This window comes from Schistocerca cancellata, chromosome 6, assembly GCF_023864275.1.
Source record: "Schistocerca cancellata isolate TAMUIC-IGC-003103 chromosome 6, iqSchCanc2.1, whole genome shotgun sequence".
Taxonomy (NCBI): Eukaryota; Metazoa; Arthropoda; class Insecta; order Orthoptera; family Acrididae; genus Schistocerca; species Schistocerca cancellata.
The window spans coordinates 485,689,926-485,717,524 of record NC_064631.1 but is presented as its reverse complement, the minus strand read 5'-3'; the positions used below and the strand labels follow the sequence as shown (position 1 = coordinate 485,717,524).

The following is a 27,599-nucleotide window of genomic DNA, read 5'->3' as shown; positions in this document are numbered from 1 at the left end:
ACGTCGAAATGAAACATTGTTCAAAATAACATCGATGATTTGCAATTGGGAACGTCTATTGAAAACATCGATATTTTCCTATTAATGCAAAATATGTTTTTAAATCTTAAACATAGCTGCGAAACAGCAAATGCGTAATTCTGAAGAGGTTGAAAAATCAGCCAACCAGTTGCAAATAAAGGTTTATTTGCCTTTGACCTAGGTTTCGATATTTGTAAAAATATTTTCTTGAGAAGTAGTGGCCTTGTTTATTTATTTATTTATTTATTTACACGTTAAGTTCCGTAGGACCAAATTGACGAGCAAATCTTCAAGGTCATGTAATTAACATAAAAGTAATAACAGATAAAAACAAAATGTTTATGAACGCAAAAAAGGCAGGCCATAAATTTAAGTGAACGCTATCAACAATGTAACATCTGCTTTGAAAGCGCGTGGTTTACTGCTAAGATTTTTGAATTCTTCTGGTAGCTTATTGTAAATGGACACACACCTTTCTGCATAAGAGTTAAGGAAGTCCGATCCAAATGCAGGTTGGATTTCTGCCGAGTATTAACTGAGTGAAAGCTACTTATTCTTGGGAATAAGCTGAAATTGTTAACAAGAAACGACAGTAAGAAATATATATATATTGAGAGGCCAATGTGAAAATACCCAGACTAGTGAACAGGGGTCGACAAGAGGTTCATGAACTTACACCACTTATTGCTCGAACCGCCCGTTTCTGAAGCAAAAATATCCTTTTAGAATGGGAAGAGTTACCCCAAAATATGATACCATACGACGTAAGCGAATGAAAGTGAGCAAAGTAGACTAATTTTCGTGTCGAACGATCACTTACTTCAGATACCGTTCGAATAGTAAAAATGGCAGCATTAAGTCTCTGAACAACATCCTGAACGTGGGTTCAAATGGCTCTGAGCACTATGGGACTTAACATCTGAGGTCATCAGTCCCCTAGAACTTAGAACTACTTAAACCTCACTAACCTAAGGACATCACACACATCCATGTCCGAGGCAGGATTCGAAGCTGCGACTGTAGCGGTCGCGCGGTTCCAGACTAGAAGCTGGCCGGAGTGGCCGTGCGGTTCTAGGCGCTACAGTCCGGAACCGCGGAACTGCTACGGTCGCAGGTTCGAATCCTGCCTCGGGCTTGGATGTGTGTGATGTCCTTAGGTTAGTTAGGTTTAATTAGTTCTAAGTTCTAGGCGACTGATGACCTCAGAAATTCAGTCGTATAATGCTCAGAGCCATTTGAACCAGACTAGAACCGTTCGGCCACTGCGGCCGGCCCTGAACATGGGCTGTCTACGTAAGTTTACTATCTATCTGAACACCTAGAAATTTGAACTGTTCAGTTTCACTAATCAATGCCCATTCTGTGAAATTAAAACGTCGGATTTTGTTGAATTGTGTGTCAGGAACTGTAAAAGCTGAGTCTTACTGCGATTTAGTATTAGTTTAATTTCTACAAGCCATGAACTGCACTATTTGAAACAGAGCCAATGTTGCACACAAGTTTACTGCCAAACTAGTGTCATCAGCAAACAGAAATATTTTAGAAGCACCAGTAATACTAGTCGGCATATCATTTATACAATTAAGGAACAGGAGTGGCCCCAACAGTGATCCCTGGGGCACCCCACATTTTACCGTGCCCCACTCAGACTCCACATCACAGCCATTTTCAACACTGTATGTTGTTAAAGTAAGGAGTGCACCAATTGTGAGCTACTCCCTGTATTCCGTAATGGACCAACTTGTTACATCACATGATGGTACATGTAATCTACTATACCATCATGTGATGTAACAGGGCCATTACTTCTGAAGAAGATATTTTTACGAACATCGAAACCTAGGTCAAGGGCTAATAAACCTTCATTTCCAACTGGTTAGCTGATTTTTCAACTTCTTCAAATACACTACTGGCCATTAAAATTGCTACAGCAAGAAGAAATGCAGATGATAAACGGGTATTCATTGGACAAATATATTATACTAGAACTGACATGAGATAACATTTTCTCGCAATTTGGATGCATAGATCCTGAGAAATCAGTACCCAGAGCAACCACCTCTGGCCGCAATAACAGGCTTGATACGCCTGGGCATTGAGTCAAACAGAGCTTGGATGGCGTGTACAGGCACAGCTGCCCATGCAGCTTCAACACGATACCACAGTTCATCAAGAGTAGTGACTGGCGTATTGTGACGAGTCAATTGCTCGGCCACCGTTGAGGAGAATGTGCTGGCCAGGGCAGCACTCGAACATTTTCTGTATCCAGAAAGGCCCGTACAGGACCTGCAACATGCGGTCGTGCATTATCCTGCTGAAATGTAGGGTTTCGCAGGGCTCGAATGAAGGGTAGAGCCACGGGTCGTAACACACCTGAGATGCAGCATCGACTGTCAAAGTACCGTCAATACGAACAAGAGGTTACCGAGACGTGTAACCAATGGCACCCCATACCATCACGCCGGGTGATACGCCTGTATGGCGATGACGAATAAACACTTCCAATGTGCGTTCACCGCGATGTCGCCAAATACGGATGCGACCATCATGATGCTGTAAACAGAACCTGGATTCATCCGAAAAAATGACGTTTTGCCATTCGTGCACCCAGGTTCGTCGTTGAGTACACCACCGCAGGCGCTCCTGTCTGTGATGCAGCGTCAAGGGTAACCGCAGCCACGGGCTCCGAGCTGACAGTCCATGCTGCTGCAAACGTCACCGAACTGTTCCTGCAGATTGTTGTTGTCTTGCAAACGTCCCCATCTGTTGACTCAGGGATCGAGACGTGGCTGCACGATCCGTTACAGCCATGCGGATAAGATGCCTGTCATCTCGACTGCTAGTGATACGAGGCCGTTGGGATCCAGTAAGGCGTTCTGTATTACCCTCCTGAACCCAACGATTCCATATTCAGTCATTGGATCTCCACCAACGCGAGCAGCAATGTCGCGATACGATAAACCGCAATCGCGATAGGCTACAATTCGACGTTTATCGAAGTCGGAAACGTGATGGTACGCATTACACGAGGTATCACAACAACGTTTCACCAGGCAACATCGGTCAACTGCTGTTTGAGTACGAGTAATCGGTAGGAAACTTTCCTCATGTCAGCTCGTTGTAGGTGTTGCCACTGGCGCCAACCTCGTGTGAATGCTCTGAAAAGCTAATCATTTGCATATCACAGCATCTTCTTCCTGTCGGTTGAATGTCGCGTCTGTAGCACGTCATCTTCGTGGTGTAGCAATTTTAATGGCCAGTAGCGCATGTTTCTAAAACTCTGACGAATCTCTAAGTGCGTTCGCTGCCGGCAGGTGGACGAGACGTACCGCAGCGGGTCGTCGGCGGACCTGTCGGCGCTGCCCAGCGTGCCGGACGTGCTGCCGGGGTCGGCGGCGGAGAGCGCGCTGCAGCTGTGCGCGGGGGTGGCGCCGCCCCCGCGGCCGCAGCCGCCGCCGGACTCGCTGCTGGACGAGCTGGTGACGCGCAGCGCCGCCTTCCCGCTGCCCTGGCCCGTGCCCGGCGTCCGCTGCGCGCGGCTCCTCCAGAAGCCGGACATCGACAAGGTGAGCCGAGGCTCCTGTCTGCCATCCTCGAGCCACGAGAAAGACAGACCGTGGCGCGCACCTAACACCACGCGACACTGCAGGTCTTACGATTGCCAGCAGCCGTCTCCGGTAGAGAGCGAGTAGCTACAGGGTGCGTCAAAAAATGTATACAGGGTGAAAAGTATTTAAACCGACAAACTCTGGGAGGTAGTAGGGGACATCAAAAGAAATGTGATTCTTGATTTTCTCCCGGCGTATTTGATAATCAAAATATCCACGGGTGTTCTGCCGGTCTACAGTGTCCAACGGGCACAATATTTCGGCGATCATACATGTCGCCATCATCAGGTGAACTGACGGACTGAGCTCCTGTGAACGTGCCGGCACGGAGATCCGTACGCTATGGCTGCTCGGGGGGAACTGGGTTCGGTCGCGGCGGTGGCCGTTTTAAATACCCTCCGCCCGCGGCGCGCTGCCCCCGCCGTCCACGCCCCGCGCCACGGTCGCGCGGTGGAACAAATTGCGACGGTGTCTGAGATGGCTCTGTCCGCCGTGGTCGTCACAACTATAAGTTTGCTCGATTTACTCTTGATTAATCCAATCGCTGGTTCCCAAGCCTTGCTAAGATTATAGCCACAGTCACGGTTTATGAGGTCGTCATTGGTGTGAATTTCGATGGCCTCTCTAACAACGCTGTCCCAGTATCTCGACTCTAGTACATAGGGCGCGCACTATTTCTGACGCAGAGAGTCTACCCCAGGAATTGGAACATCACAGAACTGTATTTCGAAAAAATGGGTACTCAGAGTGGCAGATTCAACGTGCTCTCCGCCCAACCACTACAGCACAACCTGTGGAGATGGATGAAATCACGAGGGAGGAGGTAGGCACTGCGTTTATTCCATATACAGGCGCACTCTCGGGGAAAATCGCCCGCATTTTGAAGAAACACCGGGTCGGAACTGTGTTTTGTCCTCCGAATAAAATTCGTGCACTGGTGGGGAGAGCCAAAGACGACCTCGGTTTGAGAAAGGCCGGCGTGTACCAGATTCCGTGTCAATGTGGCAAGTCGTATGTTGGTCAGACGATGCGTACCGTCGAGGTCACCAGAAGCACACTCGACTGATGTATACGAGCAAGTCGGCGGTCGCTCAACATTGTTTGTCGGAAAATCACGCTATGGAGTATGAACGCACGAGGATTCTGGTACAGACGTCGAGATACTGGGACAGCGTTGCTAGAGAGGCCATCGGAATTCGTACCAATGACGACCTCATAAACCGTGACTGTGGCTATAATCTTAGCAAGGCTTGGGAACCAGCAATTGGGTTAATCAAGAGTAAATCGAGCAAACGTATAGTTGTGACGACCACGGCGGACAGAGCCATCACACCGACGTCATCTCAAACACCGTCGCAATCTGTTCCACCGCGCGACCGTGGCGTGGAGCGCGGACAGCGCGGGGGGGGGGGGGGGGGGGGGGAGCGCGCCGCGGGCGGAGGGTATTTAAATCAGCCGGGACCGAACCCAGTTCCCTCTGAGCAGCCATAGCGTACGGATCTCCGTGCCGGCACGTTCACAGGAGCTCAGTCCGTCAGTTCACCTCATGATGGTGACATGTATGATCGCCGAAATATTGTGCCCGTTGGACACTGTAGACCGGCAGTACACCCGTGGATATTTTGATTATCAAAAGAAATATTTTTCCCTAATATCATTTTTTTTTCCTATGAGGTGCATTTAAACTGGTAGAGGAAGATTTCTCTGGCGGCAAATTAAACCAACAAACACTTTTCCATTTTTTATGACCAAGATACAACACATTAACACAACCCAATTTCAATTACAGTAGATTTTCAAAAATGCCTCCATTGACACGTAAACAAAGATTACACAGTCAGATCATGTTCTGTCTGACACGGGCAAAAACCCCAGGAGTATCCTGAATTGTTCCTGCTGCTGCTACTATCCGAACCAGATCATCTTCTGATGCAACAGGAGTTGCGTAAACAAGGTTGCGCATTTCTCCCCACACAAAAAAGTCCAGAGCGGACATATTTGGGGATCGAGCAGGCCATGGTACAGGACCACCTCTCCCAATTTACGTTTCTGGGAACCGTCGGTCCAGTAATCGACGCACACGACGACTGAAATGTGCCGGCACACCGTTATGTTGGAACCACATGCTTTGTCTTGTAGGGAGCGGGACGTCTTCGAGCAATTTGGCAATGCTGTGGCGAGAAAATTGTAATAGTGCCTGCCATTTAATGGCCTAGGTAGCAGATATGGCCCAATTAAACAGTCCCCAACAACACCGACTCACACATTAACGAAGAACTACACTTGATGAGCGCTTGTAACTGTGACATGTAGGTTATCCTCACTCCAAACATGCGATCTGTGTATGTTGAAGACTCCATCACGCCCGAACGTTGCACTACTCTGCAAGTCGTAGATAACTTCTGCTATCTTGGATCTACTATAGAATCAAACATGTCTGTTGACAAGGAAATTGATGCTCGCATTGGAAGATCTGCGACAACTTTTGGCAAACTCTCTACACGTGTTTGGAAAAACAACAAACTCTCTTTGACCACCAAAATTCTTGTATATCAAACTTGCGTCCTCAGCATCCTTTTGTATGCATCGGAAACATGGACTACTTATGCCAAACAAGAACGTCGCCTTAATGCTTTCCACATGCGGTGCCTGAGATCCATCCTCGGAGTAACGTGGAAGGACCGAGTGTTTAACGAATCAGTGCTATCTAAAACTAACTGCAACAGTATTTCAGCTATCTTGAAGCAGAGACGACTCCGCTGGCTGGGACACGTCCACCGTATGGATCCTGACAGATTACCACGTGAGGTGATGCTTGGAGAGATCTCTATAGCCAAAAGACTTGTAGGACGTCCTGTATTGAGGTCCAAGAACTCCTGTAAACGAGATATGGAGAGCTTTGGAATCGACACAAACAGATTGGAAGCACGGGCTAGCATGAGACTAGAGTGGTGTGATGATATATCATCTGGAATGTCGAAGCATGATGAAGGCTTGTTAGACAGAGTAAGGCAGAAAAAGCTTCGCAATGCTACCACTGCTCCTGACTCAGCAGTCAGATACACTTGTGACAATTGCGGCAAGAGATGCCGTGCTGCCATTGGCTTGACAAGTCATATGAAAAAATGCAACCCATAAACAAACAGACACTGCAACAATCATCTACCAAGATGTCGTGGCCAAAATATATATATATATATATATATATATATATATATATATATATATATATATATATATATATATATATATATATTACCGTATAATGCACGAATGGCAGGGAATATGGAGTCAGCAAGCATTGTTAGGTGGAAAGGCCCAATGAGTCCCCTTGCAGACAAACCACACCACACATTTACAACAGGCAAATTCACAGCCTTTTCAACTGTAATGTGAGGATTATCTTCAGCCCAGTACACGCAATTATGCCTATTGACAGTTCCATTGAGTTTGAATTAGGCTTCATCCGACCAAATTATGTTACCCATAAATCCCGGTTCACGTCTCACCATCTCCTGAACCCATTCACAAAATTCTAACCTTCGATCTGGGTCATCGTCACTTAGCTGTTGCACCAGCCTTGGAACATGCACACGAAACTTGCCTTTCTTCAGAATGCGTAGCACACTACTAGCACTTACATTACTCTCACGTGCCGCTTGCCTTGAAGATTTTTGAGGCGAACGCTGAAACAGTTCCAAGACCGCAGTTGAGGAATCATCACTTGTAGCTGTACGAGGTCGCCCTGATCGTCTTTTATTCACATCACACACTGTTCCATGAATTTCGGATTTGTCTCGTAGACGTGTAATTGTTAACCTTGAAGATGGTTCTGTACCATACTCACTTCTTCACTATCTTCGAATCGCAGCTACATTCTCAAACTTCCAGTAATAATTATCTGCTTCCGCGCTTCAAAGCTCAAGCGCACGTCCGCCAAGTTGCAGTTACTTCCTTGTCACTGCTGCCACCTGTTGAAGAAACATAACATTACTTTCTCACAGATATTTAACCTTGTAAAACGGGAAATACATTGTCTATGACAGTTCAAAGTGTGTATACATTTTTTTTGACGCACCCTGTATTTCAGACGAATTTAATAATTCTTGACTGCGTGTTTATATGTATGCAAGCTCTCTATAGCACACAACAAAATTAAGAATTTTAGTGGGCACTTTTTCAATTAAATCTTGATTTCCCGTGGGCCCTGCGCGGGGTTGAGCGTTCGCGAAGTGTGGTAGAGGCATGGGTTTCGAAAAAGACGATTCGTCTACGAGACTCAGAGGGCCATAGACACGGGTTCCCAGGTAGATAACGCGTTTCTTGACTTCCGCAAGGCGTTCGATACAGTTCCCCATAGTCGTTTAATGAACAAAATAAGAGAATATGGACTATCAGACCGATTGTGTGATTGGATTGAAGAATTCCTAGATAACAGAACGCAGCATGTCATTCTCAATGGAGAGAAGTCTTCCGAAGTAAGAGCGATTTCAGGTGTGCCGCAGGTGAGTGTCGTAGGACCGTTGCTATTCACAATATACATAAATGACTTTGTGGATGACATCGGAAGTTCACTGAGGCTTTTTGCTGATGATGATGTAGTATATCGAGAGGTTGTAACAATGGAAAATTGTACTGAAATGCAGGAGGATCTGCAACGAATTGACGCATGGTGCAGGTAATGGCAATTGAATCTCAATGTAGACAAGTGTAACATGCTGCGAATACATAGAAAGAAAGATCCCTTATCATTTAGCTACAATATAGCAGGTCAGCAACTGGAAGCAGTTAATTCCATAAATTATCTGGGAGTACGCATTAGGAGTGATTTAAAATGGAATGATCATATAAAGTTGATCGTCGGTAAAGCAGATGCCAGACTGAGATTCATTGGAAGAATCCTAAGGAAATGTAGTCCAAAACCAAAGGAAGTAGGTTACAGTACGCTTGTTCGCCCACTGCTTGAATGAATACTACTTAGCAGTGTGGGATCCGTACCAGATAGGGTTGATAAAAGAGATAGAGAAGATCCAACGGAGAGCAGCGCGCTTCGTTGCAGATCATTTAGTAATCGCGAAAGTGTTACGGAGATGATAGATAAACTCCAGTGGAAGACTCTGCAGGAGAGACGCTCAGTAGCTCGGTACGGGCTTTTGTTGAAGTTTCGAGAACCTTCACCGAAGAGTCAAGCAGTATATTGCTCCCTCCTACGTATATCTCGCGAAGAGACCATGAGGATAAAATCAGAGAGATTAGAGCGCACACAGAGGCATACCGACAATCTTTCTTTCTACGAACAATACGAGACTGGAATAGAAGGGAGAACCGATAGAGGTACTCAAAGTACCCTGCGCCACACACCGTCAGCTGGCTTGCGGAGTATGGATTTAGATGTAGATAAGCCGACTAGTGTGACGTCACAGCCGGCCGGCGTGGCCGTGCGGTTCTAGGCGCTTCAGTCTGGAACCGCGTGACCGCTACGGTCGCAGGTCCGAATCCTGCCTCGGGCATGGATGTGTGTGATGTCCTTAGGTTAGTTAGGTTTAAGTAGTTCTAAGTTCTAGGGGACTGATGACCACAGAAGTTAAGTCCCATAGTGCTCAGAGCCATTTGAACCATTTTTTGTGACGTCACAAGTTCATTGTAGGGCCCGTGTATCTCGTTAGCCCTGGGACAAGGTGGTTGACGTGATAATGCACTCTTGGTGCTCTCCAGAGGCCATTACCGGCTTTATCTGGTTCGCAAACCGAGCAGTTTCCTTGCGAAAATGGACGCGCGTAAAATAGCTGCGTTAACTCTGCTAGCTATTTTCTAAGAAGAGCAGAGAAAATCGCGAAGAAAATACTCGGCTCGTCAATGGACTGAATAGCGAATTGTTGGTAGTGGAACGCTATGTAAGACTGTACAACCATCTCAGATATAAACTAGTAGAAGTTATTCGTTAACTCAACTGAATTTTCATCCCAATATCGGTTTTAAATTCAATGTAGTTAACGTACAGACTCTAATGTCAGTTCGCGCGTCCACAATATCCACATTCTCGATGTTGCATTGACTACCAACACTCTGAAATAACGCACTTTATGACATAGAGTTGAAGACCGATTTTCATTTCGTAATTTCGTTCGAATAGAAGCGGAGATTTTTTTCGTAGATGGGCATGATCATTGGAAAACATATTTACCGGCGAGATACAAACATGAGGCATCTCATTAACCCAGTTATAAGTACTCGTATATATATTTTAGACAAAGTTTCATAACAGTGAGAACTTCCAGCATTTAAGTCGTGTTTACTTTCAGACATAGACTGACAGTCACGTTAAGATTTCTGACCACTGGGGAAACATTTCAGTCATTGACTTTTGCAACAAGAATTGCAGCAAATTCATTATGTACGAGTGCTATTCGGAAAGTAAGTTCCGATCGGTCGCGAAGTGGAAACAACTGTGAAAATCAAAAATGTTTTATTTGCAACCGCTAGTTACACCTTGCAAGTACTTCTCTACACAGTCGCCGCTCACACTTAGACATTTGTAGTAGCATTTCACCAACTTTCCAATACCCTCGTCATAGAAGGTAGTCGCCTGTTCTTTTCGCTAGTTCTCTACGCTGGTCCAGTTCGTGTCTCTTTCAAAATGGTGTCTTCATAGGCAGCGGTTAATGTGAGCGGAGACGAAACTTAGGGGCAGCCAGTTACGGGTTGTATTGTGGGTGGTCAAACACTTCCCATCGAAAACGCTGCAGGAGAATCTTCATTGCCCCTGCAGAGTGCGGTAGAAAATTGTCATGAAGACGCAACGGCGTGACAGTTCTGTTATGTGGGCTGCATGACATCAGGCGAAATCTATCGCCAGTCCCTCGTACTTGGCGGGAGAGGGTATTTCCTAGGCTTCCTTGCATGCTCACTGTGCACTCAGGACTGGAAATAGCGACGTGACGCGATGACGCGAAGCTTCATCGGATTTTCATAGTGGTTTCCATTTCACTACCGATCCGAACTTACTTTCCGAGTAGCCCTCTCGAGATAATAATCCAATTAAATAAATAAGAAAGACTCAGAATTTTTAGAAAACAAAAGCTAAAAAACGTGTGGAAGGAGGTATATGTGAACCTGTTACTTTTCCCTTTATGTGTCAAAAGCTCACGACACTATTACCTGCCCTACAAATTCGACATAACCATCGGGCCTCTATGTGTGGCATACACTGCCTAAAGAATATCTACAAATGTCCTTATTTGATATTTAATAGACAAGCTGTACCAAAAAGCGCTTTTGATGGATCAGCATTGTGCCGTAGCACTGAAATGGTATACTTTCTAGCACACAAGTTATAGCACTAAAATCACCAACTACAGGAAGCCTTTACCTGTCGATTTGAAGTTTCCTGTCGTTTTATTACAACAAATCGTAGCTAAAAGATAGAAATGCTCCATTTGATGATGCTCTGAAACAGCTTATTTTCATACCACGTACTCTATGAGAAAACCGAGCGAGGTGGCGCAGTGGTTAGCACACTGGACTCGCATTCGGGAGGACGACGGTTCAATCCCGCGTCCAGCCATCCTGATTTAGGTTTTCCGTGATTTCCCTAAATCACTCCAGGCAAATGCTGGGACGGTCCCGCAAGGGGACGGCTTAAGCATTACAATTTAGTGTGATAATTTTCGGACCTACATATCGTAAATAAGATGGTGTAATAGTCGGAAGTCAATCAAAAACGGATGTGACTGTCGGTGAAATAGTGTTGAACAGTTACGCTCACATAAACTGAAACTAGACCAACAGACGTGAATACACCGTAGAAATTTATTTTCGCCATATTTCACAGATATACAACGATTGGATAAAAATATAGAAACATCTGGAGAAATACACTCCTGGAAATGGAAAAAAGAACACATTGACACCGGTGTGTCAGACCCACCATACTTGCTCCGGACACTGCGAGAGGGCTGAACAAGCAATGATCACACGCACGACACAGCGGACACACCAGGAACCGCGGTGTTGGCCGTCGAATGGCGCTAGCTGCGCAGCATTTGTGCACCGCCGCCGTCAGTGTCAGCCAGTTTGCAGTGGCATACGGAGCTCCATCGCAGTCTTTAACACTGGTAGCATGCCGCGACAGCGTGGACGTGAACCGTATGTGCAGTTGACGGACTTTGAGCGAGGGCGTATAGTGGGCATGCGGGAGGCCGGGTGGACGTACCGCCGAATTGCTCAACACGTGGGGCGTGAGGTCTCCACAGTACATCGATGTTGTCGCCAGTGGTCGGCGGAAGGTGCACGTGCCCGTCGACCTGGGACCGGACCGCAGCGACGCACGGATGCACGCCAAGACCGTAGGATCCTACGCAGTGCCGTAGGGGACTGCACCGCCACTTCCCAGCAAATTAGGGACACTGTTGCTCCTGGGGTATCGGCGAGGACCATTCGCAACCGTCTCCATGAAGCTGGGCTACGGTCCCGCACACCGTTAGGCCGTCTTCCGCTCACGCCCCAACATCGTGCAGCCCGCCTCCAGTGGTGTCGCGACAGGCGTGAATGGAGGGGCGAATGGAGACGTGTCGTCTTCAGCGATGAGAGTCGCTTCTGCCTTGGTGCCAATGATGGTCGTATGCGTGTTTGGCGCCGTGCAGGTGAGCGCCACAATCAGGACTGCATACGACCGAGGCACACAAGGCCAACACCCGGCATCATGGTGTGGGGAGCGATCTCCTACACTGGCCGTACACCACTGGTGATCGTCGAGGGGACACTGAATAGTGCACGGTACATCCAAACCGTCATCGAACCCATCGTTCTACCATTCCTAGACCGGCAAGGGAACTTGCTGTTCCAACAGGACAATGCACGTCCGCATGTATCCCGTGCCACCCAACGTGCTCTAGAAGGTGTAAGTCAACTACCCTGGCCAGCAAGATCTCCGGATCTGTCCCCCATTGAGCATGTTTGGGACTGGATGAAGCGTCGTCTCACGCGGTCTGCACGTCCAGCACGAACGCTGGTCCAACTGAGGCGCCAGGTGGAAATGGCATGGCAAGCCGTTCCACAGGACTACATCCAGCATCTCTACGATCGTCTCCATGGGAGAATAGCAGCCTGCATTGCTGCGAAAGGTGGATATACACTGTACTAGTGCCGACATTGTGCATGCTCTGTTGGCTGTGTCTATGTGCCTGTGGTTCTGTCAGTGTGATCATGTGATGTATCTGACCCCAGGAATGTGTCAATAAAGTTTCGCCTTCCTGGGACAATGAATTCACGGTGTTCTTATTTCAATTTCCAGGAGTGTACATGCTTGAACATAAACGCAGATTTGAACTATGGTAAATATACAAAAAATGTCAGGCGACAGATCACTACGCCCGACTAAGCGCCATTACGCTAAATGCTATTTGAATACGAAATTACGAAACCTAGGCAATTCAAAAAACTCCTCCCGAACAGGCCATGAAGGCTCAACGGTACCAACCGGCCGCCGTGTCATCCTCAGATCACAGGCGTCACTGGACGCGGCTATGGAGGGTCATATGGTCAGTGCATCGCTCTCCCGGCCGTATGTCAGTTTCCGAGACCGGAGCCACTACTTCTCAGCCTCACAAGGGGCAGTGCACCCCGCTTGCCAACAGCGCTCGGCAGACCCATCCAAGTGCTACCCAGCCAGACAGCGCTTAACTTCGGTGATCTGACGGGAACCGGTGTTACCACTGCGGCAAGACCGTTGGCAGGCAATTCAAAAACACAGGCTGAAATATATAACGTTTTACCAGCATTGTAGCAGTTAACAATCACAATGTATAGTTCTTTAATATCTGCAAATGAATTTATCTCATATATCAGACGCAAACAAAAACAAAAAAATATTTCACTGTAGACGAGCGGGCGCAGCTACAGTCATGAAAGTCGCTAACAATACCAGACGTTTCTTTGAATAGCTTTAAGATAACAGTCGCGATAAGATCGATTTTGTTAACCCACTGCGATAGCAGTGCGCCAAGCTACCAGCAGTTAAACTTCTCAATGCGGTACCGAAAAATGCAAATACTATTGTTTATATTGATTTGTAACATACTTTATATGTTAGGGAGCATTTGTAGTCCCATAAAAACCGGCAATATGTTGAAAAAGACACTAAATTTGTCACTGCATGACAATTTATTTATGATTCTCGTGAAACGTAGAGATATTTATAATGTGTTTTGCTTCAATAACAAAAAATTGCTGTAAACACCAGAGGACCTGACGTATATCTACCCAACAGAATGGAGTTTTGTTCGCTGTACTGTAGTAAATGTGGACCGTACGAAACGTGTACAGAATGTAATACCTACATTATTTAACGCACCAACTAAGCAACCATACCTGTAGCTAAAGAGAAAATCACACGGACGTGATTAGAAAACGCCAAAAACCATAAACCGTTCCCCAAAACAGTGGAAACAACTTCCAGAAATGTTGCTATAAGGGGTGTTCAAAAAGGTACGAGCCGGAGGCATAATTACAGAAACCAGTACCTGTATGTTTGAAGTATTGACGCTGTCTGTTGAGAACTTGTCCCACTGCGACACAAGGCGGTGAATGGCTGCCTCATAATATTCCCAGAGCTGCGATGTTAACCAGTTCCACTCGTAGAGCTTCTTGACGTCGTCGTCCGAGGTGAATCGTTTGCCCCTCAGAGCCTTTTTAAGGGGACCAGAAATGGTGTAATCACAGGGAGAGAGGTCCGGACTGTATGGAGGGTGGCCGAGAACCTCCCATTCGAATTTCTGCAGCAGTATCGCGACTGTGTTGGCCTTATGAGGCCTTGCATTGTCGTGGAGCAGAATGGCCCCACGGGTGAGATTACCTGGTCGTTTTGATTTGATCGCTTGGCGAAGGGTGGCCAAGGTTTGCGAGTAAAGCTGGGCATGCTGCACGAAGTGGATCAGAAGGGGGCCATTTTTGGCCCCGTTAAAAAAGCTCTGAGGGGCAAACGATTTACCTCAGACGATAACGTCCAGCTGTATGTGCGGAACTGGTTAACATCACAGCTCCGGGCATTTTATAAGACAGCAATCACCGCCGTGTGTCACAGTGGGACAAGTGTCTCAACAGCCAGGGTAAATACTTCTAGCATACAGGTACTGATTTCTTTAATTATGCCTCCGGCTCATTTCTTTTTGAACGCCCCTTATAAATCTGAGACAATAGCCACAGAAGGTAAGGACCTTCAAAACATTCGCTTCTGAAGCAAAAGTAATTGCATTTAGAAAAATATTCGTGTGTTAGAAATTCGAGCGAAGTGTAAGAATTGGCGAATCATGAGACTTCATACAGATATTTTTACTTGTCAAGGAAAGAGCCTATCATAAAAAGAACAGCCAATAACAGAACTATATGCTTCTCATGCATGAAGTAAGTGTTTATATCCTCTTGCTTTCAACGTAGTAAGCCGCATTTATATTCGAAAGTACTTCTTCATGAATTAATTGTAGCTTATATCACTGAGCCAGTGAGATTCGGCAGTTTTTACATTTATTTCACGACAATTTATGTGTCTTGGTAATTTGATCGACGGTAGACCACCTACAAAAAGTCCAAAACAGAGCGCTAAGACGAGCTTTCCACGTCCCCACACGCTTCCCCACAGCACACTTACATGAAGCTGCAGACATTGAAAGATTAACAACGCGTTTCCGTACCTTGGCAGGAGCCTTCTATGCCACTGCGCGGAACTAGCAGAACGAACTGATTAACACCCTTGGACAATATGACCAAGACAGAGATAAACATAAAAGACCAAAATCGCTACCCCTGCAGTAGCGGAGTAGACAAAAGGAAACAAACTCTAGCGAAGAAAACCTAGTAAAAAAAAAACCCACAGTCCATCAAGCCTCATCAAAAACAGAGAAGGAAATATCCAAGAGGACACTGTGGCCGAGCGGTTCTAGACGCTTCAGTCCGAAACCGCGCTGCTGCTACGGCCGCAGGTTCGAATCCTGCCTCGGGTATGGATGTGTGTGATGTCCTTAGGTTAGTTAGGTTTAAGTAGTTCTAAGTGTAGGGGACTGATGACCTCAGATGTTAAGTCCCATAGTGCTTAAAGCCATCTGAAATGTCCAAGAGGGACAACAACTTTCACAACCACAACCTCTTGACCCGTTCTCGCAACTACAGGCGTCCTAACCTACATCTGCCACTTAAGTGTTTGTAAGAGTATTCATAAAGCCGCTTTCGGACTATTTATCAACTGCTCCATTCTCGAATAGCACGTGGGCAACATGAACACCCAAAACTTCCCGTGCGAGCTATCATTTCTGTTATTTTATACCAAAGAAAACATGCTCAATGATAACTTTCAGTGACAAAGAGAAGGCTATCATTTTTTTAGCATAAGGAAACAGGGAGAAAACGTTTATACATATGCAGTGTGCAAAGCCGGTTTCGCTTCGCTAAATCCGAACATGAATAAATGGAAGAAAGATTTACACGAAGTCCGAAGTATGCGCCAAAATGAAACTCCAAAAGTGTGGAAGAAAAATTATTCGAAAGATTTAGAAGTGCTTTCGAGACTCAATATTTGTGACTGGGCCCTCTGAATTGCAAGTGCAATTAACTTAACTGATTTCCATTTTTCTTCGACCAAGTTGAACAAATTCAGAAAGTTATATGGAAAAGGAAACCGCAAAATTACAAAGTTTACCTCAAGGAGAAGAATGTCAGTAATAGGTAATACTATAGAGAAATTCGTAGCTGACGTGAAAACGAAGCTTCTTGTTATTCTCTAAAATGCTGCCTGCATATAAAGCCAGTCGGTCAAGTTTTGTGCATCATTTCGAGCGAAAAAAGACAGAGTCGTTTGTGCAATCGATGAATGCTGTGACACATTTGTATACAACGTTGCCAGTGATAAGTATCAGTGAATTATTGTTCCCTTAGCTCGATATCTGTCTTCAGGAACATCAAGGTAAATTAGGTTCAAAAATTAAAAAAAAAACGTTTTCTGGCAAAAAACTTGTAATGGATGCAGCAAAACCTGGAAAAATGGGAGAGAATCATTTTTAGTGTTGCATCGCAGAAAATAATTCATTGCCTTCGTTGGACTCGTGGGCTGAACATAACGACATCCCTGTCTTCAGGACGACGAGAAGACCGTTAAAATAATTTGGATTCCGCCCGCAACTAATAGTGTGATTCAGCCTCTCGATAAATAAATTCAACAGTATATAGTATTTTTCAAAAAATTTTCGGGCAGTACAATTTTCGTTAGCTCTTTGTCATGCAAGGTTTATCGGCAGAACAGTATTGTTAAACTTCAGTCATTTCTGCATTGTCAGTTTGCATCACCCCATTTTACGAATTTCATCAAGTATGCGTGGTGTGCAGCACAATACGCAGAACAATGGCCACGACCATTTCTTATCGCATTCCACTTCTGTCTAAATAAAACTAGTAATAACTGCGAAAAGCATAAATGAATTAATTTTTCTTTTATTAGGTGCGCCTGACGTAAGGAAACTGTTTGTTTTAGACATCCAGTACACAAACTGCCTAGTTGCTTCTGTCTCGGGTTCTTCGGCCGACGTTCGTCTGATGATTTTACTGACGTTTCGCCAGCACGAGTGGCTGGCATTGCCAAAGCTTCACCCTCCATTGCCGGTGGTGAACGTCAGTAAAATCATCAGACGAACGTCGGCCGAAGAATCCGAGACAGAAGCAAACAGGCAGTTTGTCAACAAGTGGCCACGAAAGCCTTAACAGTGTTGTATACAGTACACCCTTCGCATTTTTGTGGCGACTGTAGGGAATAAACAATACATTCTTTAACCGTTAGCAAAATATACATTATTTAAAAATGATCGTAAGAACTGCGGTGTAGGGTTTGTTATAAAATATTGCGTGTCAACAAATTAAAATCCCGATTGATGCCAGTCGTATAACATTATAAAGCGCCTTGGTTTTCTTTCCTCTGTTAGTCACTTGGGTTTCAATTACGTCTGCAGCACTTTATTTGTCGATTTTAAATGCAATTTATTCCAAAAATTAATGAACTCAGACATTTTTGGTATGGCAAATTCTTAAAATTCGTGTTTGTGCGCTTAGGACTTGACATAACGTTGCGCTACGTCCTCTTGTCGCGGCTGCATCTGCTTATTCGTCGGTTCAGCGTTAGGCAGGAAGGACTGTACAAACCGATTATACGCGGCTCTTCGTGTTGAAAAACGAGTAACCTCAACAGTTTTTAAAAAATACTTGCAGCGCGCCTTATCAGCTAAAATTCTGGCAGTGCGCGTCGTTCATTGTAGTCCTCCGCTGCGTGCGTCTGCTTAGCGGTGTTCGATCAGAGAGCTGGCTGGTCTCTGGAATAAAAAACTGAGTCAAAGGATCAACAACTAACTTCAACGGATGTCATGTGACATCCACTACGACCAAATACAACGAACAAAAAGAAAAAGTGGTAACGTGTTTGCCAATGTGGCGTCACCTGAAATAAGATTTGAAATTCGGCGGCTGAACTTCCCCGGATGGTGTCTCCCGGCCAACAACGCCATACGGTCATTTTTTCTTCTTTGTTCCTGCGTAAAAATTTCAGGATAGGTTTCGACATTCCGGGCTGAATTATTTCCTTGTAAGAGGACTTCTCAGATTGTCTCCTAAATAGTCAGTGTAGATTAAAAGCAGCGGAGGGCCTACAGCATTTGCTTGGGGAGCCCCACTTACGACATCGGTTTCTCTCCATGACCTACCGTCAATTACTACGAACTGACACCTTTTTAACACGAAGTCACGAATCCAGTCGCACAACTTAGGGAACACTCCATGGATACCCAATTTGATTGGAAGCCGCATCTGAGGGACGGTGTCAAGGACCTTCTGGAAATCTGGGAATGTGCTATCAACTTGAGATCTCCTGTTGATACGAAGCGTGTTTTTTTAAGTAAGTACCGTTTTGAAATTAAAAGAAGACATGCTAAGATATCTCAACAATTTTATTTTTACGTGAAAGCCTGTACTTTAATCTACTTTTCCACATAATTTCCGCCAATATTGAGGCACTTGTCATAGCGTTGTACCCGTTTTTGAATACCCTCCTCATAGAAGTCTGCCGTCTGCCGTCTGCATCACCACTGTTTTGACTTTGTCATGAAGACACTGAGGTGTTTCTTCAAGTGCAGGAACAGATGGTAGTCACTGGGCGCAAGATCGGGGCTGTACGGAGGATGATTTCGAGTTTCCCATCGAAAAGATGTGATGAGATATTTGGTCTGATTCGCCACATGCGGACGGGCATTGTCTTGCAGCAAAACGATGCCCTTGCACAACGTGCCACGTCTTTTGTTCTGAACTGAACGGCTCAGATTTTGCAATGTCTTACAGTAAGCTGCTTCATTGATTGTCTCAATACGAGGCAGAAATTCCACAAGCAATACTCGATTTTCTATCCCAAAAGCTGTGCACATAATGAGATTTTCACTCTGCAGCGGAGTGTGCGCTGATATGAAACTTCCTGGCAGATTAAAACTGTGTGTCGGACCGAGACTCGAACTCGCGATCTTTGCCATTCGCGGGCAAGTGCTCTACCAACTGAGCTACCCAAGCACCACTCACGTCCCGTCCTCACAGCTTTACTTCAGCCAGTAGCTCGTCTCCTACCTTCCAAACTTTACAGAAGCTCTCCTGCGAACCCTGCAGAACTAGCACTCCTCAAAGAAAGGATATAGCGGAGACATGGCTTAGCCACAGCGTGAGGGATGTTTCCAGAATGAGATTTTCACTCTGCAGCGGAGTGTGCGCTGATATGAAACTTCTTGGCAGATTAAAACTGCGTGCCGGGCCGAGACTCGAACTCGGGACCTTTGCCTTTCGCGAGCAAGTGCTCTACCAACTGAGCTACCCAAGCACGACTCACTCCCCGTCCTCACAGCCTTCATATCATCGCACACTCCGCTGCAGAGTGAAAATCTCATTCTGGAAACATCCCCCAGGCTGTGGCTAAGCCATGTCTCCGCTATATCCTTTCTTTCAGGAGTGCTAGTTCTGCAGGGTTCGCAGGAGAGCTTCTGTAAAGTTTGGAAGATGGGAGACGAGATACTGGCAGAAGTAAAGCTGTGAGGACGGGGCGTGAGTCGTGCTTGGGTAGCTCAGTTGGTAGAGCACTTGCCCGCGAAAGGCAAAGGTCCCGAGTTCGAATGTCGGTCCGGCACACAGTTTTAATCTGCCAGGAAGTTTCAACTGTGCACATGATTTTACGGGCAAAAATTGTTTGCTTAAACTTCACTTTTCTGGGTGAATCTGAATGTCTGAATGCCGCCATTCCGTGGACTGTTGCTTTGATTCTGGTGTGATGTAGGCCACCCATGTTTCATCTTGAATAAACAAATGGGCGGTCAGTGTCTTCATGGCTATGGCGAAGTCAAAACAGTGGTGATGCAGTGGTTAACAAGTCAGGCGGCGGACTTCTATGATGAGGGTATTCAAAAACTGGCACAACGTTGTGACAAGTGCCTCAATATTGATGGAAATTATGTAGAAAAATAGATTGAGACTGAGATATCTAAGCACGTCTTTTTTAAACTTCAAAACGGTACTTACTTAAAAAAAACACGCCTCGTATATCCAGTATCAGCGCCCGCGAAACGCGGCCCCGCTCTACTGCCTCCGTTTGGGTGTCCTCAGGAGACGCTGGTGCGGAACGTGGACTCTGCGTACCCGGTGATGCACGAGAAGGTGCTGTACCTGCTGGTGAGCTTCCTGGAGTTCAAGCGGCAGCACGGCTCGGCGCCGGAGCGCTCGCTCTACGCAGACATGTCGGTGCTCGGCCTGGTCGACCGCCTGCTGCAGCGCCGCGCCGCCGCCTTCTACGGCGACAGGGACGTCTACCTGCTGCAGGTACGTGACGCTTCCGCACCGCGCTCAATTCATTACTAATAGCCACTTGTCAAAAGGCCAGATGTCACAGTTCTTAGAATCTTCAATTTATCACTGATTACCAAACCTTAAAGGAAGGACTAATATTCTACACTGAAGAGCCAAAGAAACTGGTACCCTATCAAGGTAACCCTTTAATCAGGCACTTCATTTATTTAATATATAAATTAAAAGTATTTTTTTTGGAAATTAGGTTGTATATTGTTTTGGTTATTTTGAATTAATTTGTTCTGATTTGGTTATATTTTTATAATATATATATATATATATATATATATATATATATATATATATATATATATAAAATAGACTTATAGGTATTTAAATTTAATATATATACACTCCTGGAAATTGAAATAAGAACACCGTGAATTCATTGTCCCAGGAAGGGGAAACTTTATTGACACACTCCTGGGGTCAGATACATCACATGATCACACTGACAGAACCACAGGCACATAGACACAGGCAACAGAGCATGCACAATGTCGGCACTAGTACAGTGTATATCCACCTTTCGCAGCAATGCAGGCTGCTATTCTCCCATGGAGACGATCGTAGAAATGCTGGATGTAGTCCTGTGGAACGGCTTGCCATGCCATTTCCACCTGGCGCCTCAGTTGGACCAGCGTTCGTGCTGGACGTGCAGACCGCGTGAGACGACGCATCATCCAGTCCCAAACATGCTCAATGGGAGACAGATCCGGAGATCTTGCTGGCCAGGGTAGTTGACTTACACCTTCTAGAGCACGTTGGGTGGCACGGGATACATGCGGACGTGCATTGTCCTGTTGGAACAGCAAGTTCCCTTGCCGGTCTAGGAATGGTAGAACGATGGGTTCGATGACGGTTTGGATGTACCGAGCACTATTCAGTGTCCCCTCGACGATCACCAGTGGTGTACGGCCAGTGTAGGAGATCGCTCCCCACACCATGATGCCGGGTGTTGGCCCTGTGTGCCTCGGTCATATGCAGTCCTGATTGTGGCGCTCACCTGCACGGCGCCAAACACGCATACGACCATCATTGGCACCAAGGCAGAAGCGACTCTCATCGCTGAAGACGACACGTCTCCATTCGTCCCTCCATTCACGCCTGTCGCGACACCACTGGAGGCGGGCTGCACGATGTTGGGGCGTGAGCGGAAGACGGCCTAACGGTGTGCGGGACCGTAGCCCAGCTTCATGGAGACGGTTGCGAATGGTCCTCGCCGATACCCCAGGAGCAACAGTGTCCCTAATTTGCTGGGAAGTGGCGGTGCGGTCCCCTACGGCACTGCGTAGGATTCTACGGTCTTGGCGTGCATCCGTGCGTCGCTGCGGTCCGGTCCCAGGTCGACGGGCACGTGCACCTTCCGCCGACCACTGGCGACAACATCGATGTACTGTGGAGACCTCACGCCCCACGTGTTGAGCAATTCGGCGGTACGTCCACCCGGCCTCCCGCATGCCCACTATACGCCCTCGCTCAAAGTCCGTCAACTGCACATACGGTTCACGTCCACGCTGTCGCGGCATGCTACCAGTGTTAAAGACTGCGATGGAGCTCCGTATGCCACGGCAAACTGGCTGACACTGACGGCGGCGGTGCACAAATGCTGCGCAGCTAGCGCCATTCGACGGCCAACACCGCGGTTCCTGGTGTGTCCGCTGTGCCGTGCGTGTGATCATTGCTTGTACAGCCCTCTCGCAGTGTCCGGAGCAAGTATGGTGGGTCTGACACACCGGTGTCAATGTGTTCTTTTTTCCATTTCCAGGAGTATATATATATATATATATATATATATATATATATATATATATATATATATATATAAAATAAATAATTTATATTAATATATTACATTTAATTAAATTTAAATACCTATAAGTTTATTTTATTATTATTAAGTGATTATTTTAATACATTTATTTACCGAGGATTATAGCTACTGATGTTTTTAGCTTAAAATTAATTATTGTATTATAAAATGTATAATAATATGTAAATTAATATTAAATGTTATTATAATTGGATATAATAAATAAGATTAATAATGTTAAATATAAAATATTATGTTAATATAAATAATTATATTAATTATAATAATATAATTAGTAAATTATCTACGAGGGCGGTTCAGAAAGTAACCTCCGATCGGTCACAGTGCGGGTTGTGGGGGGAGTAGCGACGCCATCTGTGCGTTCACGCACTCAACAGGTCAGTCGGCATCAAGCCGTGGTCGAGTGAACGTCGTACCTGCGCTAGTTTAGTTTTTGTGGCAGTTTGAAATGTGTGCTGCAATAAAAACTCCGCCAAATGTGAAGTGCGTGCTGTCATAAGGTTTTTTACAGCCAAATGATATTCTGCAGCAGCTATTCATCGTGAGCTTTGTGCCGTGTACGGACCAAGAGTTATGAGTGAAGGAGTTGTCCGTGAATGGGTACGTTTATTTAAAAGTGGACGAGAAAACGTTCATGATGAAGAGAGGAGTGGTAGACCATCATTGGTGACTGACGAACTCGTTCAGACAGTTGATGCAAAAGTTCGTGAAAATCGACGTTTCTCAATGTCTGAGTTGTCTACTGGTTTTCCACAGATTTCTAAGACTCTCTTGTACGAGATAGTGACAGCAAGATTGGGTTACCGTAAGTTCTGTGCACGATGGGTGCCCAAAATTCTTACCGACCACCACAAAACTCAAAGAATGGCCTCTGCATTAGACTTTCTGTCACGTTATGAGGACGAAGGAGAACCATTGTTAAACAGAATCGTGACCGGTGACGAAACCTGGATTAAGTACGTGAACCCTGAGACAAAAGTACAATCAAAGATGTGGGCACATTCAAATTCGCCTACCAAACCAAGAAAAGCCTCGCAAGATTTTTCTGCCAGAAAACTGATGGCAACGGTGTTTTGGGATGCCAAAGGGGTGTTGTTGGTTGAATTCATGGAACGTGGTACGACCATTAATCAAGACGTGTACTGTGAAACAATAAAAAAGTTACGACGGGCTATACAGAACAAACGCCGTGGTATGCTGACTTCCGGTATCGTTTTTTTACACGATAACGCCCGTCCTCACTCTGCTCGCAGAACAACGGCCCTTCTTGAGGCCTTCAAGTGGGACGTTATCAACCATCCACCTTACAGCCCAGACCTGGCGCCAAGTGATTATCACCTCTTCATGCATTTGACGAAATGGCTCGGGTCACAGCGGTTTGATGACGACGAAGAGCTCAAAGATGCGGTCACAGGCTGGCTCCAGGCACAAGCGGGTGATTTTTATGCAGAAGGAATTTCAAAGCTTGTGAAGAGATACGATAAGTGCCTCAATCGCTATGGAGACTATGTAGAAAAATAGTGCAAAGATGTAGTTGTAAGATGTATATATTAAAATATTTTTATTTAACTTCGTGTATTTTTTTAAATCAACCGGAGGTTACTTTCTGAACGGCCCTCGTATAATTAAATTATTCAATTAATTAATATTTAAGTTAACTTAATATAAAGTTAATTTTATATTAATAACATATCGTGTAGGACTCCCCGCGAGCACGCAGGAGTGCCGCAACACGACGTGTCATGGACTCGACTAATGTCTGAAGTAGTGCTGGAGGCAGCTGACACCATGAATCCTGCAGGAATGTCCATAAATCCGTAAGAGAACGAGAGGTGGAGTTCTATTCTGAATAGCACGTTACAAGGCATTCCAGATCTGCTCAATAATGTTCATGTCTGGGGAGTTTGGTGGTCAGCGGAAGTGCCACTCTGTAGCAGTTCTGGGCGTGTGGGATATCGCATTCTCCTGCTGGAATTGCTCAAGTCCGTTGGAATGCACGATGGACGTGAATGTATGCAGGTGATCGGACAGGATGCTTTCGTACGTGTCACCTGTCAGAGACGTATCTAGACGTATCAGGGGTCCCATATCACTCCAACTGCACACGCCCCACACCATTACAGAGCCTCTACCAGCTTGAATAGTTCCCTGCTGACATGCAGGGTCCATGAGTTCATGAGGTTGTTTCCATACCCGTACGAGTCCATTAGCTCGATACAATCTGAAACGAGACTTGTCCGACCAGGCAACTTGTTTCCAGTCATCAACAGTCCAATGTCGGCGTTGAAGGCCCCAGGTGAGGCGTGAAGCTTTGTGCCGTGCTCTCATCAAGGATACACGAGTGGGCTTTCGGGTCCGAAAGCCCATATGGTGTTTCGTTGAATGGTTCGCACGCTGACACTTGTTGACGGCCCAGCATTGGACTGCAGCTGTTTGTTGAAGGGTTGCACTTCTGTCACGTTGAACGATTCTCTTCAGTCGTCGTTGGTCCCGTTCGAGAAGGATCTTTTTCCGACCGCAGCGATGTCGGAGATTTGATGTTTTACGGGATTCCTGATATTCAAAGTTCACTCGTGACATAGTCTTACGGGAAAATCTCCACTTCATCGCTACCTCGGAGATGCTGTGTCCCATCGCTCGTGCGCCGAATATAACACCACTTTCAAACTCACTTAAATCTTGAAAACCCGCCATTGTAGCAGCAGTAACCGATCCAACAACTGCGCCAGACACTTTTTGTCTTATATAGGCGTTGCCGACTGCAGCACCGTATTCTGACAATTTACATATCTCTGTATTTTAATACGCATGCCTATACCAGTTTCTTTGGCGCTTCAGTGTATGTTTTATGTCGTTACTTGTGCTTCAAAAAAAATTTATTTACTGGGATAACACGCAAATTTTGTTGCCATTTTACAAAATTAATGATCGAATACAACATCTCCCAGGTTATGACCGTTTTCAGCGATGCACTTCTCAAGCCAGTCCCGGAGATTGGCTTCCACTCTCTCCATCATTGTTCTGTAAATTTCAACGACTTCCAAACGAATTGCTTCCTTCATTTCTTCAAGTGTACGTGGTTTATGCTCGCATACACGTTACCTGATGCCACCAAACCGGAAATGACGCAACCACAAAAAAGTCCTAATAGCTTCCACTGACATTCTTGCTGTGTGAGCTATGGCCCCGTCCTGCTGAAACCAAATTCGCCGGATAGGAATACGTTTTCGTCTTAGTTCAGGTAGGAAGAACTCAGTGACCATCTGCCTATAATGTTCCAAGTTTACAGTTTACAGTGTTCCCGTCATCGTTTTCGAAATAGTGTGGAGCAGTAGCATTTGTACCAGTGACAGCATTCTAGTCACCTAGGCACTATGTAATAGTCTCTCATTCATTAGTTTTGGACTTCACTGGCCCAATAACGACAGTTCTGCTGATTTACTATGCCGTTCAAATGAAAAAGAGCTTATTACTCATAAACAAAATAATGTTCTCATTTTGTTCAAGAATGGCCTCCATTTCCGGAGAAAAATTTTGCCGCCTCACATAATCTCTAGTGTTCAACTGTTGCACCATGGCCATTCTTTAGGGATGAAATCCTAGATCAGCATGCAAAATAAGCCTTACTGTACGATTACTGAGGCGCAGTTCAGCAGAATATCTCCCGGCAGGTCGACCAGGACTACAGACTATGGCTTGCCGAACTCTTTCAACATTTTCTGCAGCGCGTACTGAGCGAGGAGTACCAGGCGATTTCTGTTCGTGACTGTTCCTTGTAAACGAAATGATTCAGCCCAACGTAAAATGGTGTTACGAATGGGAACACTATGTCTCTCAAGATTGAAATGGCGACGAAACTCACGCTGAACGGCAAAGATGCACTCATTATTATGCACAAAACTATCGCAAGCAAACATACAATGTTGCACAGCCACGGCTCCATGACCTCGACTAAACAGAATGACAGAAGTTACCAAACACGTGACCACATCAGTCCCTCCACTACTGATACCTGGTCCTGAATACTATCTGTTGTAAAAACGTCCGTCCACCCTACCTCACCCTGTATCATAATGGTAAGCACCATAAACCGCTTTTCAGATTCAAATGTGATCATCATGACTGTTTTTTTTTTAACTTCTGTGATATTTATGTTAGTGAACATAGGGGCTTGTATGAAAGGATTACATACTAATTAGCGCAATACATTTTTCTAAAATGTAGAGGAAGTAATGGAAAAAAATTATAGGTCGTCAAAGTTACCATGGATTTCGGGATACGTTGACCGGCCTATACTTCTAGCGCAACTGTGAACTATCATTCAATACGTGGTCAGTATTTCAAAAACACAATGAAACTTTGAAGACCCAGAAATAAATCCATTGGTCGAAAGTTTTCGAAAGTGCTTTATTAAGCCTCGTAAAAGAAATAAATATAGCACCATACATAAATCAAACAATGTGATCCTTTCTCAAAACTATAAATATGAAAGGTGTAAGTATGAAGTACCACACACATAGTTCCAAATGTAGTTGATGTCTTCAGTTTTACTCATCTTAAACCTAAATCCTCGTTTTAAGACATCCGGTGCAGTTATAGCTAAGAGTATCTGCTCTTCATTTATCGAGTCAATATCTGGCACTTGCGGCCACGAGGTGGCGCAGTGGTTAGACACTGGACTCGCATTCGGGAGGACGACGGTTCAATCCCGCGTCCGGCCATCCTGATTTAGGTTTTCCGTGATTTCCCTAAATTACTCCAGGCCAATGCCGGGATGGTTCCTCTGAAAGGGCACGGCCGACTTCCTTCCCCATCCTTCCCTAATCCGATGAGACCGAAGACCATGCTGTCTGGTCTCCTTCCCCAAACCAACCAACAACTTGCGGCCAAACAAGCATCATTCCCTTTTCCGGGAGATATTTGACTTTATATGTTATAACTGAATCACTGCCTGAACCACAACAGTTTGCAATTAAGGTAGTATACCACTGACATTTTCTTCTCTTAGTTATAGGCACATTAATGATTACTAATGAGTTTTTGTACGTATAGTGGTGGTTAATGTTTGTATTCCTTAACTACACACTATCATTAACATCATCAGTCTTTAATAAATCGTGTATCAGTAATCCAGGTGCAGCAGTGACCAGTGGTCAGAGTAACCCCTAAACAGAGACTTCATGCACATGGTCTCAGAAATTGTAATATTCTGGCAGATATATACAAAAAACTAA

At 45.4% G+C, this 27,599-nt stretch overlaps 1 protein-coding gene and 1 long non-coding RNA gene across 2 annotated transcripts in view; both read left to right on the top strand.

Annotated features, from left to right (window-relative positions):
• The window catches only part of LOC126190943 (uncharacterized), a 434,286-nt gene extending 430,827 nt beyond the window's left edge, over nucleotides 1-3,459 (top strand). Inside the window, exon 4 of the long non-coding RNA XR_007538300.1 lies at nucleotides 3,336-3,459. This is a non-coding gene — a long non-coding RNA (uncharacterized LOC126190943). The remainder of the gene's footprint in view (nucleotides 1-3,335) is intronic.
• A 23-nt stretch (nucleotides 3,460-3,482) lies between these two features.
• The window catches only part of LOC126190942 (uncharacterized), a 150,876-nt gene continuing 126,759 nt past the window's right edge, over nucleotides 3,483-27,599 (top strand). Inside the window, exons 1-2 of the mRNA XM_049931584.1 lie at nucleotides 3,483-3,587; nucleotides 20,292-20,504. Of these exons, the coding sequence (XP_049787541.1) occupies nucleotides 20,331-20,504 (174 nt within the window). The 5' untranslated portion in view covers nucleotides 3,483-3,587; nucleotides 20,292-20,330. The remainder of the gene's footprint in view (nucleotides 3,588-20,291; nucleotides 20,505-27,599) is intronic.